We start from the raw sequence: 12,823 nt of genomic DNA, 5'->3' as shown, positions 1-12,823 counted from the left end.
CAGGGACTCCGAGTCTCAGGCCAGTGGCCCAAAGGATGATCCTTGGCTGCAAGGCCCAAGAGGGAGCCTGCAGTGAGTGTCCCTCACCAGGCCAGGGCTGGTCCGTCCCCCGGGGGCGCCCTACATGGCCCGGCAGGAGGAGGCGGAGGTGCCACCCGTGGCGGTGCAGGTGCTGCCGAGGGATGTATGTGTTTGCTTCGTGAAGGAGGGGAGGGCGAAGGCTGGCGGGGGTCCCTGTGCAGCCACCTCCTCACTGAGGTCTGGGTAGTTTCTGACGTAGCCATTGGCTGAAAACGAGCTGTGGCTGGAAGGGGCGGCACCCAGCTCATCAGAACCTGGGAAGTGTGTTCCTGCAGCACCTGTCCTGAGGCCTGCACGCCACAGGCAGCTGTGGTCACTTCAGGACTCGCTTCAGCCGTCTGGGGGCGGGGGGATGGGCCGGCAGTAAGCACCAGGCCCAGGGATGCAGAAGGAAGAGACTTTGCCTCCGTGGGGCCCGGGGAGGCTCCAGGCTGGCCGGCTGGTGAATCTGTGCGCCCAGCGCTTCTCAGAAGTTGCCAAGGAGGGAGGAGGCTCATTGGTCTCAGCACACGGCCTACCGGTCAGCAGCCTGAACGCTTGGGCCTGTGCACCTCACAGCCTGGAGCCTAGGGACGGTTGTTGGCCGCTCAGAACACTGTGGCGTGGAGCTGTGTCCTGCCCCCTCCCAGCCCCTGGGTGGCAGCTGCCTGCTCCCGGCAGCCTGACCTCAGAGGAGGGTGGTGCTGCCCGGGGGAGTGACGAACGGCAGTCCAGGGCTCCTCGGTGGTGCCAGCGCTCGGGGGACTTGGCTTCTCTCTTTATTACCTTGTGCAGTCTCCCTTCCAATGCTTTGCACACTGCCTTCCCTCCATCCCGCCCCCTGGCTCCCAGCCCTCTCGGCGCCGGGGGGGCGGCTGATCGAGTGCATTGGAGCACAGGGAGGGTCTTTCTTTCTACTTAGCCAAGGCTGTGTGGTGGTCAAAGGCGGGCACCGTGCTGGGGGTGTGGTGAGCCTGACGCCCCTGTTCATCAGCAGGGCCCAGCGTCCGCCCAGGGAGCCCCCGAGCTCTCTGACCCACCAGCTCACAGCAGTGGGAGCCCAGAGCAGACGCGGGGAAGGCCGTGGAAGCACGTGTCGCCTCGTGTTCTGCTGAAGTAATAACTCCCGTCCCAGCAACGTGGCCCGCACTCGGGCGAGGAGCTGCCCTGGCCTCGAATCCTGGCACCGTGATCCTGCCCCGGGAGGCCGCTGGGCCGGGTCCCCTGAACGCTCTCTCTCTCCCCTAGCAACCTTAGTGTCCCGAGCAACCCCGCCCAGTCACAGTCCAGCTACAACCCCTTCGAGGACGAGGACGACACGGGCAGCACCGTCAGTGAGAAGGAGGACATTAAGCCCAAAAAGTTGGTGAACACGCGCTTCCATCTGGGTGCCGCCTCGCTCTCTCTTTCCTCTCTCTCTGTCCAGGGGCGTCTCGGGGTCTCACCGAGCAATGCATGAAGCTCCTGTGGAGGTGGGCACGGCCACGCTGCAGTCCGGCCTGCTGCCCGCGGTGGCCGGTCTCTGGCTTCTCCATTTCTTGGGAGGGCACAGCTAACACTCTTCTGGCGCTTTTTCTCTGTCTTCTGGTAACTCCGCAAGGCCCTGGCTCCACCACCGCAGGAGGACAATTGCAGACAGGATGTCTGTGCTGAGGGCCTGCAGGAGCGGGGCCGGCTCTCCTCTGCCGGGGCACTGTCCCCGGGGCCTCGGGATGAGTGTGGATGGCATGAATTCTCGCCAGGGCCTGGTCACGCATGCCATCTCACCAGGGGGAGCTGTGCCCCTTGGGGAGCCGTCAGCCCCGAGCCCAAGGCTCTTGCACCCCCTCCTCTCTGGGTGGAGGCCCCGGGGCGGGGCTGAGGCTCTGGGCAGGGGCCTCCTGCCCTCTGCCAGCCCCGTGCCAAGGACCTGGTGTCAACCCCTCTCTTGCAGCGTGAGCAGCTATGAGAAGACCCAGAGCTACCCCGCCGACTGGTCAGACGATGAGTCCAACAACCCGTTCTCCTCCACGGATGCCAACGGGGACTCAAATCCTTTTGACGAGGACACCACCTCTGGGACGGAAGTGCGGGTCCGGGCGCTGTATGACTACGAGGGGCAGGAACACGACGAGCTGAGCTTCAAGGCCGGTAGGTGGGCTCTGGCGGCTCCCGGGGCCGGGGGCTTCCTACCTGCCTGGGAGGTTTCTCTTTTTGGTTTTACAAAGTCTGGAAAGGTTCCTGCCAACCTCACTCATGGGGCCGCACTACCCCTACCTCCCCACCCCACCCCCAGTTCAAAAAGAGCAGGTGTTCAAATGGCAGAGCAGAGCTCAGAAAATAAACATTGCGGTGCCCCGGATCTCTGCCCAGGACGGCTCCCCTGCAGGGCTGGGCAGGCAAACTGATCACGGGCAGCAGAAGACACTCCCGGCCTGGACCACCGGGCTCCCCCAGCACCCTCTGGGAGCAGCCAGCCCTGCAGGTCCCCAAGGAAAGCCCTTCTGCAGGCCCTCGCTGCCAGCCTAGTCCTGGGCAGAACCACAGCCTTGCCCAGGCCCCAGAGAAGCACCGTGCGCTGGCCAGGGCTCTGCAGCCCTGTCAGAGCCACACCCCCCACACCCGGCTGCCCGTGGTTTGACCCTGGCTTTGCAGAACCGTCTGGGTCCTGAGTGCCGGTGCTCTGCCTGTGGGGATTTCTGTCCTGTTGAGTGTGTGTGCACACGCGTGTGTGCATACATGTATGTTTTATGTGCTGGCTGCAGTGTACTGAAATCGGCCACAGCCCTCTGTTTGCAAAGTGAGTGCTAGCCCTGAGGAACCTGTAGCAGCCCCGGGCTAAGGGCCACAGGACCCCAGGTTCCTTTTTCTGCCTTGTCCCCTCCTTGAAGCCACCCCAGAGCAGGCACCTGTCCCTCCAGGAAGACGGAAGCAGGGCCACCCTCAGCGGACCCAGGCCCCTGTGTACCCGCCAACCCCAACAGCTGAGGGAGGTGTGCTGTGCCCGGAGGCCCTCGGCTCACAGCAGTGCCAGCTGACTGTCGCCGGACACCGCCCCAGGGCTGGCCACCAGCGTTGGGGACACTTCCATGTGTTCCTTCAAAGCATCTTCATCCAGTTTCCCGTCGTCTGTGCTGGGGTTGTTACCTCTACTTTATTTATTTTTCATGTCTTCATATTTTTCCATCTTTCCTGTTGGGTTTGACAGCGGTTTTACAGACAACTCCAAGCACATTGTCAAAGGCAAAGCAAAATGAACGTCTCGTCGTCAGCTCACGTCCTCATGACTGGAAGGCGCCCCTGTCCGCTGGGCTGTGTTCTGTTGCTTTGCTTTTTCACGATGTGAGATCAGTTCCCACCTCTGCTGCAGCCTCTGCACCCAGCAGGGCTCGGGCCGCCTGCCGCGCCCCACGGTGCCCGCCTCGTCCCACACCGCGGCAGCTTCCGCACACAGTGAGCCCCCAGCCAGGCCGAGACGCAGGGCACAGGGGCCGCTCGGCACAGACGTGAGGCCTGCCTGCTCCTGCTCTGCTGGAGGCTGTGTGGACACAGCGGCGTGGCCTCCGGGGCAGCAGCCGGAGCTCGCGCTCACTCGGCGCCCGCTGTGGGCAGGCCCCAGACCGCCCGGCCGGTGAGCTGCGGCCCTGGGCCTCCAGCCCAGGCGGGCCTGCGAGTGCCGCCAGCCCCAGGTTCGGATCACAGACATCCTCACCTGTTTTGCTGCCACACAGAATAAAAACGTCAGGGACGTGTTGCCAAACAGGGCAGAGCTGCATCTGATTCTGAAAAATCAAATGCTAGCGAAACAGAGCCGCAAGGTAACCAGGCAGGACAGAACAGCCCCCGGACTACCAGGTTCCCAGAGCGAGCCCTCGCCTGCCCGAGCGCCGCCTGCCCTGTCACAGCTCCGCCGGTCCCCGGTGTGTCTCCTCGAGGGAGCAGGCTCTCTCTGTTCCTCTCATCGCCGAATCTCCCCCACCAGAGCCTGGCCCAGAGCAGGGAAGATGGAGCCTAGGCAGGGTCCGTCTCACGCGTCAGGAGGCGTGGCGAGTGTTGTTTAGCCCGAGCCTTGGGCCAGGGGTCTGACAGGGTCCCTTCCCTCACACAGCCTCAGTTAGCCAAGACACCGAGCCCACAGCACCGAGAAGCAGCCAGTGGGGGGCAGCCGTGAGGGAGGGGGCACAGGGCGGGGTGGGGTGGGGACAGGCAGGGAGGGAGGCTCAGGCCTGCGGAGTTAACACTCTGTCGTCCTCTGGGAGCCATGGTGGCCACTAAGAGCCGCTTGCCGCAGGGTTGCTCTGAGAGTGGTCAGTCTTCAGTCATTTCAGAGGCCCTGGGAGTGAAGCAGCCCTGGCCCCAGCCCCGGGAGGATGCCCAAGGCCGGGGCCCTCGTGGGGCTGCAGGCGGATCCACCTGGGGCTCAGACGCTGGCCGGTTCCCTGGCCTCTCGCTGAGCCCGCTTCCTCTTTGTCTTCCAGGGGACGAGCTGACCAAGATAGAGGACGAGGATGAGCAGGGCTGGTGCAAGGGGCGCTTGGACAGCGGACAGGTCGGCCTGTACCCGGCCAATTACGTCGAGGCCATCCAGTGATGGGCCGTGGGCGGGCTGGCGGAGGGATGGGAGCCACCATCGCAGGAGCCCCGCTAGCCCCCGGCCCAGGCAGCGGCGGCTCTGGCGCCCCCAGCTGGCCGTGCGGCGTCCTCGCGGGCGGAGAGCTGTCCGGTGCAGCAGGAGCTGCGAGCGCAGGAAGCCGCGGTGCCACAGAGGAAGAGCCGCCCCCCCAGCTTATCATGGATCTGTGTATTCCTGACCTGCGCCCCGGCCCCGGCCGGCGGTCACCCCGAATTCTCCCGTCACGTGCGACTTCAATGAACACACCTAGGCGCCATTTTCTGAGTGAAGGCTTTGAGGTGCTTAATCTAAAGGCCGTGTACAGCTCTGCTTTCCCCGCGCCTGCTCTGCCATTCGTTCATTGACGCTTACGTCAGGCCGCAGGCTGAGCGGTCACGCGGCAGGGCCGGCTCCGCCCGTGCTGCGCAGGGCAGCTGCCGGGGCGCACGGCGGGCGCGGGGCGGTTGGAGGCAGGAGGCGGCCGCGGCGAGGAGCGCACGCTGTGGGCGGGTTCTGGCCACTCGGCCCTGGGGTGCAGGCTTCAGGAGTAACCACCTAGAGCTCCCCAAAGTCACCGTGTTTAAAAAGTATTTTCTCTATTCTTGCTTAAAACTTTATTCTTTTGCAAATTAACGATTTTATCAGTGATTTAGAAGGTTGAAAAGCAAAACTAACTGTGCAAGCCACTGCCTCGTAGGTTGAGATGCTTTGCCATGCGAGACTGTCATGTCTTGTGTATATCTGTATATATTATTTGATATTCAGAGAATCTAAAGAGTTCACCTGCTGTTTTAATGAGACGTAACGGCTTCGGACAGCACGTTTCACTTGCAAACTGCTTGAAGTCCGCGGCCCTGGGACAGGCTGGGCCGTGGGCCCCCCAGAGCGGAAGTGGAGACTGCTGGGGCGGCTTGTCCTCCCGGGGCTGGGGCGGGGGGGCCGCTAGCGCCTCAGCCCCCGGTCCTGTAGCAGAACACTGTGAAGAGCCCAGCCCTGCAGCAGCGCCCCGCTGGGCCACGGGGAGGGGGAGAGCCTTGATTCTGTTGGCGCAGACTGTGGGGCCATGGCCGCCGCCGTCACGAGCTATGCATTTCCTCTGTGTTTCCGGTGAGCGCTCGTCTCACTTGGAAGGTGTCTGTGTGAGAACTCCCAGCACAAGCCCTCGTTCCTGCGCTACAGACTGGCCCAGAATTGTCCAGTCTTTTAGTTCCTTTAAGTGTATAGTGTTTTAGGACAAAATCAATAAACACTCCATCTGTGCGTATCAAGCCCCTGTACCGAGCATCGCCCCGCGCTCCCACGGCTGGCGGGTGTGTCTGCGCGGGTTAGCAGCCTCAGAGCTCGGCAAGAGTAAGGGCAGAGGTTGGGGGTGGACAGCCCGGGCTGCCCCCACCGCCAGGCCCCACACACAAGACCGGCACCTGTCGCCCTGGGAGCTCTTGAGCCCCTGCCCTGCGTCGGGCCTGTGTTCCACCTCCTGAGTCATCTGCAGATGACCCCAGTGCCCCGTGGGGAGAGACGCATCGCCCCATCTCTGCTCCGCGGAGCAGCCCCAGCCATCCCAGGCACTGAGCAGAATCCCTGGGGAGCCCCTGCCCCACTGGGGGAGCTGAGGACAAAGGAGGCCCAGCTTGACAACGGGAGAAGCGAGGTGCGGGCTGGGCCCAGCGTGGTGGCGCAGTGGATTGGACCACGGCTTACGACACTGGCATCCCGTATTGAGTGTGGTGCTGTCCCGGCTCCTCTGCTTCCAGTCCAGCTTCCTGCCGACGCACCTGGTACTTGGGCCCCTGCCACCCACGTGGGAGACCTGGCTGGAGTTCTGGCATCTGGCTTCGGCCTGGCCCAGCCCTGGCTGTCCGAGGCATTTGGGGAATGAACCAGTGGATGGAAGATCCTCTGTGCCTATCTGCCTCTCTCTGATGCCCTGCCTTTCAAATAAATAAATCTTTTCAAAACAAAACAGAACAACATGTGGGCTGACCGGGACAACAGTGGAAAGGGGCGGGGCTGGAAGCTCACATGAGATGACCTCTGCCCAGCAAGGCCCCTCCCTCTGCTCCCCTGCCCTGGGCAGGCTCAGGCCTGTTTCCCAGTAGGGGTGGTGGGTGCCTCCCTGGCTGGAGGGTTAGAGGAAGGGGAGAGATCACTGTTGTGATAATGAGGGACCCAGCGGCCGGTCAGGGCTGGGGTCCCCTACCATCCTTGGCTCCCCTCCTGTGTGCTCTTGGCCCCGCTCAGCCCTGGTCAGCGCCACCGGCCGTCCTCCCCTCCCTCGGCTCCCAGGACTCTGAGGCACCGGGGTCCTGGGCCGGTGCTCCTCAGCCCCCCCCCCCCCAAGTGACCTGGGCAGGGATCTGGCTGTGCTGTCACCCAAGCTGAGACGCTGAGTCTGGAGGTGCCTGCAGAGCGGCCACAGGACTGCCCGGAGCCACCCAGACGTGCAAGGCCTCCCTCCCCCGCCTGGCCTGGCCTGGCCGTCACCGACAGCCTACGGGGCTGGGGCAGGCCTGGAGTGGACCTGCTCACAACGCGTCAGGTAAGGGATGGCTGAAGTCCCTGTGGCCCCTGACCAGTCCGTTCCTAGCTCCTGGGGAAACAGCCCAAGTGAAGGGAAAGCGTGCTTTGCCCAGGGCAAGTGGCCGGGGGAACTGCTCACGGCCTGACCCTAGCAGCAAAGCAGCGGGCTCCCTCCACGTCCATCCACTGGGCATCCAGTGCCTCCCTGGGCATTTATTGAGCACCTACTGTGTGAAGACTTCGTGGTGCCAGGACAGACAAGAAGAGGCTGTGTTTTTCCTTGAGGAAATCCTCTAGGCTCTGAGGGCAGAAGGGGCAGCTGTGCCCGCCGACCACACACACAGAGGATGCCGGAGGCCTCCCCGAGCCCAGCCGCACCGAGCCATTCCTCCACTTCAGTGAGAAGTCCCCGCGCCCCCACCTGGGGGAGGGCAGACTGGTGCCGGCGGACAGGGAGGACCTCAGCACTCACGGCACTCGAGGCCCCAGCAGCTGCAAAGTGAGGGTGACGCTGGGGTGTGCTGGAGGCAAGAGCCCCTCCCGTGGGCGCCCTGTACGCCACTGTCCTCTCCCAGCCCTTTTACAACCCGAGCCCTCAGCAGAGCGGTAGCCACGCCCCGCCTTTGCCACCCTCCCCAGGTACCTGTGGAAGACATCTTCTCTGGACCCCTTTTCACTTGGGTGGGCGGGCAGTGGCCTCAGGCTAGATTTCTGGTCCCTGCAGTGGGAGCAGGCAGAAGGGCCCTGGGGCCAGGCCGGAGAGCTCCAGGTGCCTGCAGAGGGAGCCAGAGCCCGTGTGGAGGGGGCGCCTCTGTGGTCGAGGTCTGAGGCTTATCCCCAGCCAGGTACGGCTTCACCAGGCTCGGGGTTAGAACTGACCTGGCACTAGGGCCTGAGTGTTTATCTCCCATCCCACTAAGGTGGTGGCGTTAGGATGTGGGTCTTTGGGAGGTGGGTGGTGATGAGGGAGGAGCCCCCGTAAGGGAGGCTGGAGGGGTCTTGTCCACCGCTCCCCCCACCTTGAGAGGACACAGCTGGAAGGCTGCACGGTGGGAAAGTGGACTTCCTCCAGAACTGCGGGAAAGACACTTCTGTCACTTATAAGCTGCCCAGCCGATGGCTGCAGCCACTGAGTGCCCGGCCCAGGAGGAGGGGGACTCGGAGGACCCTGACCCAGGGGCATTCGGATCACCATGGCATAACTGCCCGCAGGTCCACTGGCCACTCCGCCAGGCTGCTCCTGTGGCCCTGTGTAAGATTTTTTTGGTGCAGAGGCTCAGATGAAAATTTGAAAGTTCGGTGAGTGTTCAAACGTGGGTCGTCAACAGCCCTGCCCTCCGGCGGGCACACGGCCGACACTGGTCTGCGTGTGGGGCTGGCGGCTGCTGGCGGCGTGGGTGTCTCAGAACTGCAGATGCAGCGCGGGGCCCTGCTGCATTGTTAACAGCAGGACATCTCCTATCCCTACAAACATGTTTCAGGGCTGTGTGGTGGTCCACACTGCTCGGCACCGGCTGGCTCTACACGGTCAGGTGCAGATTGGCAACTTTTTTTTTTTTTTTTTTTTGAAAGGCAGAGACACAGGGCACTTTACCAGCTAGTTCGCCCTCCAGATACCAGCAGTAGCTGGAGCCGGACGCACCAAAGCTGGGAGCCAGGAACTCAAGCCAGGCCTTCCAGGTGTGTGACAGGTGTTCAGCCACTCGAGCCATCACTGCTGCCTGCCAGGCTGTGCATCAGCAGGAAGCCGAATCCACACTGGAGCTGGGGTGCGAACCCAGGCACGCCGATTTCAGATGCGGACATCCCAAACGGCGTCTTAATCACTACTGCAAACGCCCGCCCCCAGTTCTTCAAGTTTTCATGAATGCATCCAGTCACGGGACCACCATTAAGATACAGAACTGGGGGCTGGCATTATAGCACAGCAGGTTAAGCCAGCACCTACGACACCGGGATCCCGTATGAGCACCATTTCGAGTCCCAGCCTCTCCACTTCCGATCCAGCTCCCTGCTAATGCATCTGGGAAAGCAGTGGAGGACGCCCATGTGCCTGGGCCCCTGCACCCACGGGACAGACCCAGGCGGAGCTCCTGGCTCCTGGCTTCAGCCTGGCCCAGCCCTGGCTATTGTGGCCGCATCAGTATGTTGTTCCATCACCCCAGGTTCACCCCGGTCCCTAAAGACCACAGCTATTTTCTAGTGCTGTGGATTTGCCTTCTGCAGCCAGCGTCACATGCACGGAACCATAAAATCCGGAGCCTTCACAATCGTCTTGTCGTCTTTCATTTCGTTTGTCTTCCTCACCAGGGCTGCATCCCAGTCTCGGGGAGCTTCCCTCTAATGAATGTGTTGGGCTCTGGGAGTCCAGGGGGAGGACATTTGGACTGTGTCCAGCTCCTGAGGGTTCCAGTCAGTTACCAGCACTCAAGGATGGGTTTCCGTAGCCGTGTCCTCACTCCACGGGCCCGTTATTTTTGCTGTACTGCGAACGTGAGCCAGTGAAGATATTCCCAACCATTTATCCCATTAAAGAAAGGAATGGAGGCTGGCGCTGTGGCTCACTAGGCTAATCCTCCGCCTTGCGGCGCCAGCACACCGGGTTCTAGTCCCTGTCGACACACCGGATTCTGTCCCAGTTGCCCCTCTTCCAGGCCAGCTCTCTGCTGTGGCCAGGGAGTGCAGTGGAGGATGGCCCAAGTGCTTGGGCCCTGCACCCCATGGGAGACCAGGAGAAGCACCTGGCTCCTGCCATCGGATCAGCGCAGTGCACTGCGGGACAGAATCTGGCGCCCTGAGCGGGACTAGAACCGGGTGTGCCGGCGCCACAGGCACCACAGGCGGAGGGTTAGCCTAGTGAGCCGCGGTGCTGGCCAGGATTTGCATCCTAAAAGGCGTCGCACTTTGCGCAGTCTTTTCCCGTGGGTTTTCCCCTCTTGGGGGGAGGCGGGGAGATGTGAGTCTTTATCTTGAACCCAGTGTCCTGGGTTCAGGCCACAGCAAGCCGGCCGCAGCGGCCATTGCAGGGTTAAACCAACTGACAAAGGAAGACCTTTCTCTCTCACTGTCCACTCTGCCGGTCAAAAAAAAGAATGGCACCTGTCCCATTTCTATCTCCTCCAAGAATCAGTGCGCACTTTCACACTGGGGCCTTGGTTAACGTCCCGTTTGGGCAGCCTGAGCGCTCATCTTCAGAGCTCTGTGACCCACGGGAGCGCCGGGGCTGAGGGCTGGGCACTCACCGGCTCTCTCCCAGCACTCGCCAAAGCCCCCTGTGTCCGGGGCGGGGCGGGGCAGGGCACGGACCGTGCTTAGCGTCACTTTGTCTGGGCCCGGTCTGTTTTCCTTTGGGGTGGCATCAGGCATACAGCAAGCGCCTACTGACCCGTAAATGCACTGAATAAACGAAATGCTGTTTCACTTGGCCGGAGCGGATCAGGACGTCTTTATCTTTATGAAGGATAAACAACAGACACAGAAGGCAGTGTGTGCCCGCCCTGGTGGCCACACCTTTTTACTTATTTTTAACGTGAAAGAGTGACACAGAGACATGGAGAGACACAGCTAAGGGGTCTCCCACCCACTGGTCCCTTCCCCAGGTGCCCAGGGCTGGGCTGGGCTGAAGCCAAGAGCCTGGATTTCTGTTTGGGCACCTTCTGCTGCCTTCCCAGGCCATAGCAGAGAGCTGGACGGGAAGTGGAGCAGCCGGGACTTGAACCGGCGCCCGTATGGGATACCAGCACTGCAGGCGAGGGCTTTAACCCACTGCACCACAGCCCCACCATTAAATTTGGAGAATTCTTTCCTGAAATGTCTTTTATCAGATGTGTATTTTGCAAATGTTTTCCCCTAGTCTGTGGCTTGTCGTATTTCTTAACAGGAGTGTCCTGTGAATAGTTTTTTTTTTGTTTTTGCTTTTGTTTTGAGAGGCAGAGACAGAGCTCACATCTGCTGGTCCAGTTCCCAGAAGTCTGTGACAGCTGCAGCTGGGCCAGGAGGGTGAGGACCCAGCCGCCTGAGCGGCTCCACTGCCTCCCCGGGCGTGTGTGAGCAGAGGCTGCAATCGGGAGTGGAACTGGGGCTTGAACCCAGGTACTCAGAGATGCAGGCCCCCATCAGCATCCCGACTGGGAGGCCAAATCCACCCCGAGAATAAAACTTGGAAGTGAGACACCCCGGGCAGGCAGCCTGCAGCTCCTGGGGTCTCGGAACACCGGCATTGCCTAGCGGCCTGCCTGGGCCTGGGCCCCAGCTCCTGGGGTCTCGGAACACCGGCATTGCCTAGCGGCCTGCCTGGGCCTGGGTCCCAGCTTCGCTTTTTTTTCTTTTTGGTAGGATTTATTTATTTATTTGACAGGCAGAGTTACAAACAGGCAGAGAGAGAGAGAGAGGTCTTCCATCTGCTGGTTCATTCCCCAAATGGCCACAATGGCTAGGGCTGGGCCAGGCCAAAGCCAGGAGCTTCCTCCAGGTCTCCCACGCAGGTGCAGGGGCCCAAGCACTTGGGCCATCCTCACTGCTTTCCCAGGCCACAGCAGAGAGCTGGTTCGGAAGTGGAGCAGCTGGGACTTGAACTGGCACCCATATGGGATGCCGGCGCTGTAGGCAGTGGTGGCCTTACCTGCTGTGCCACAGCACCAGCCCCGTAAATAAAATTTTAAATCTAGGATATTGCCCTGACTTTCTTCTAGAAGCCACACCTAGGGCTGCGATCCTTCTGCTGGGGGTGAGTTGAGGTTTACTTTTGCACCCAGGTGTCTGTGCCAGCGCCACTGTGGCCGACACTGTCCCCTCGCCACTGCGGGACCTCGGCGCCGTAATGGAGACTCTGAAACCGATACCCTATCCCGCACGTGGCGTCTCAGAATCTGTTGGAGCCTCAGCCGCCTCCCTGCTGCCCACGGCGGGCCAGCGTCCCCGGGGCCGCGCTCTGCTGGGAGAGCCGCGTCTGCAGATCCAGCTGCCCGGGGCTCAGGCCGGGCTGGCTTCGCTGACATCGGCCTGTTCTCACCACACCGGCAGCGGCCGGCTCTGGGGCTTCCTACGGCCCAGGCCCGTCCCACAAATCTCTGGGCGCTGCGGAAGGAGAGGTGGACAAAACAGCTGGGACCCCAAGAAATCCACGCTCCGGACACACACGTGTTCCCCGCCCCGAGAGCAGGAAGCCGGCCCGGATTCAGTCCCTCGACCCTCACCTCCAGACCCAGGAGCCAAACTCAACCTCTCGTAAAGTTAAAAACGAGAAAGAAAGGGGCTCGTGTTCAGAGCAGGGGAGGCGGGCAGAACCGTCTGACAGTGCTGGGTGGTGCCGAGGTCTGTGGACACGCAGCCCACAGCCGCAGGTGTGCACATGCGCTGCTCCCCCACGCGCCTGCGGTGTAGACCGCGCTGGTGTAGACGCCGTCTCTCCTGCACTGCCCTGCTGCTGCTTCTCCCGAGGCTCTCCACGGTGGGGAGCAGCCTCGACCTCGCCTTGCCCTCGTTCCAGCTCCCCCTGCGCCCCTCAGACGCAAAGGGCCGGGGACCGACCCTGGCTCCCTACAAGGGAGAACGTCCCGGCACTCAGCTGAGCCACAGGAAGCCCGTGAGAAGCGGTCGGTCAGGCGGAACCGCGACCCAGCCAGGCGAAGCGCGGAGCCGCCCTCGACCGCC

The 12,823-nt window shown here is 62.1% G+C and overlaps 1 protein-coding gene across 7 annotated transcripts in view; it reads left to right on the top strand.

Moving 5' to 3' along the window:
- PACSIN2 (protein kinase C and casein kinase substrate in neurons 2) overlaps positions 1-6,614 on the top strand; it is a 131,063-nt gene extending 124,449 nt beyond the window's left edge. For 4 of the 7 annotated variants that reach the window (XM_089307683.1, XM_089307682.1, XM_070053000.2 and 1 more), the window contains 3 exons: positions 1,309-1,422; positions 1,994-2,190; positions 4,518-5,919. In XM_089307683.1, the coding sequence (XP_089163809.1) occupies positions 1,309-1,422; positions 1,994-2,190; positions 4,518-4,630 (424 nt within the window). In that variant the 3' untranslated portion in view covers positions 4,631-5,919. Of the gene's footprint in view, positions 1-1,308; positions 1,423-1,993; positions 2,191-4,517 lie in introns of all 7 variants that reach the window. The other 3 variants (XM_070052999.2, XM_070053003.2, XM_089307684.1) reach the window with 3 other exon arrangements.
- Positions 6,615-12,823: the final 6,209 nt, after the last annotated feature.

Source organism: Oryctolagus cuniculus, chromosome 11 (assembly GCF_051225735.1).
Source record: "Oryctolagus cuniculus isolate XC-2025 breed Fujian yellow rabbit chromosome 11, ASM5122573v1, whole genome shotgun sequence".
In the NCBI taxonomy this organism is placed as follows: Eukaryota; Metazoa; Chordata; class Mammalia; order Lagomorpha; family Leporidae; genus Oryctolagus; species Oryctolagus cuniculus.
The sequence above is the reverse complement of the archived record's forward strand: the minus strand, read 5'-3'. Positions and strand labels throughout refer to the sequence as shown.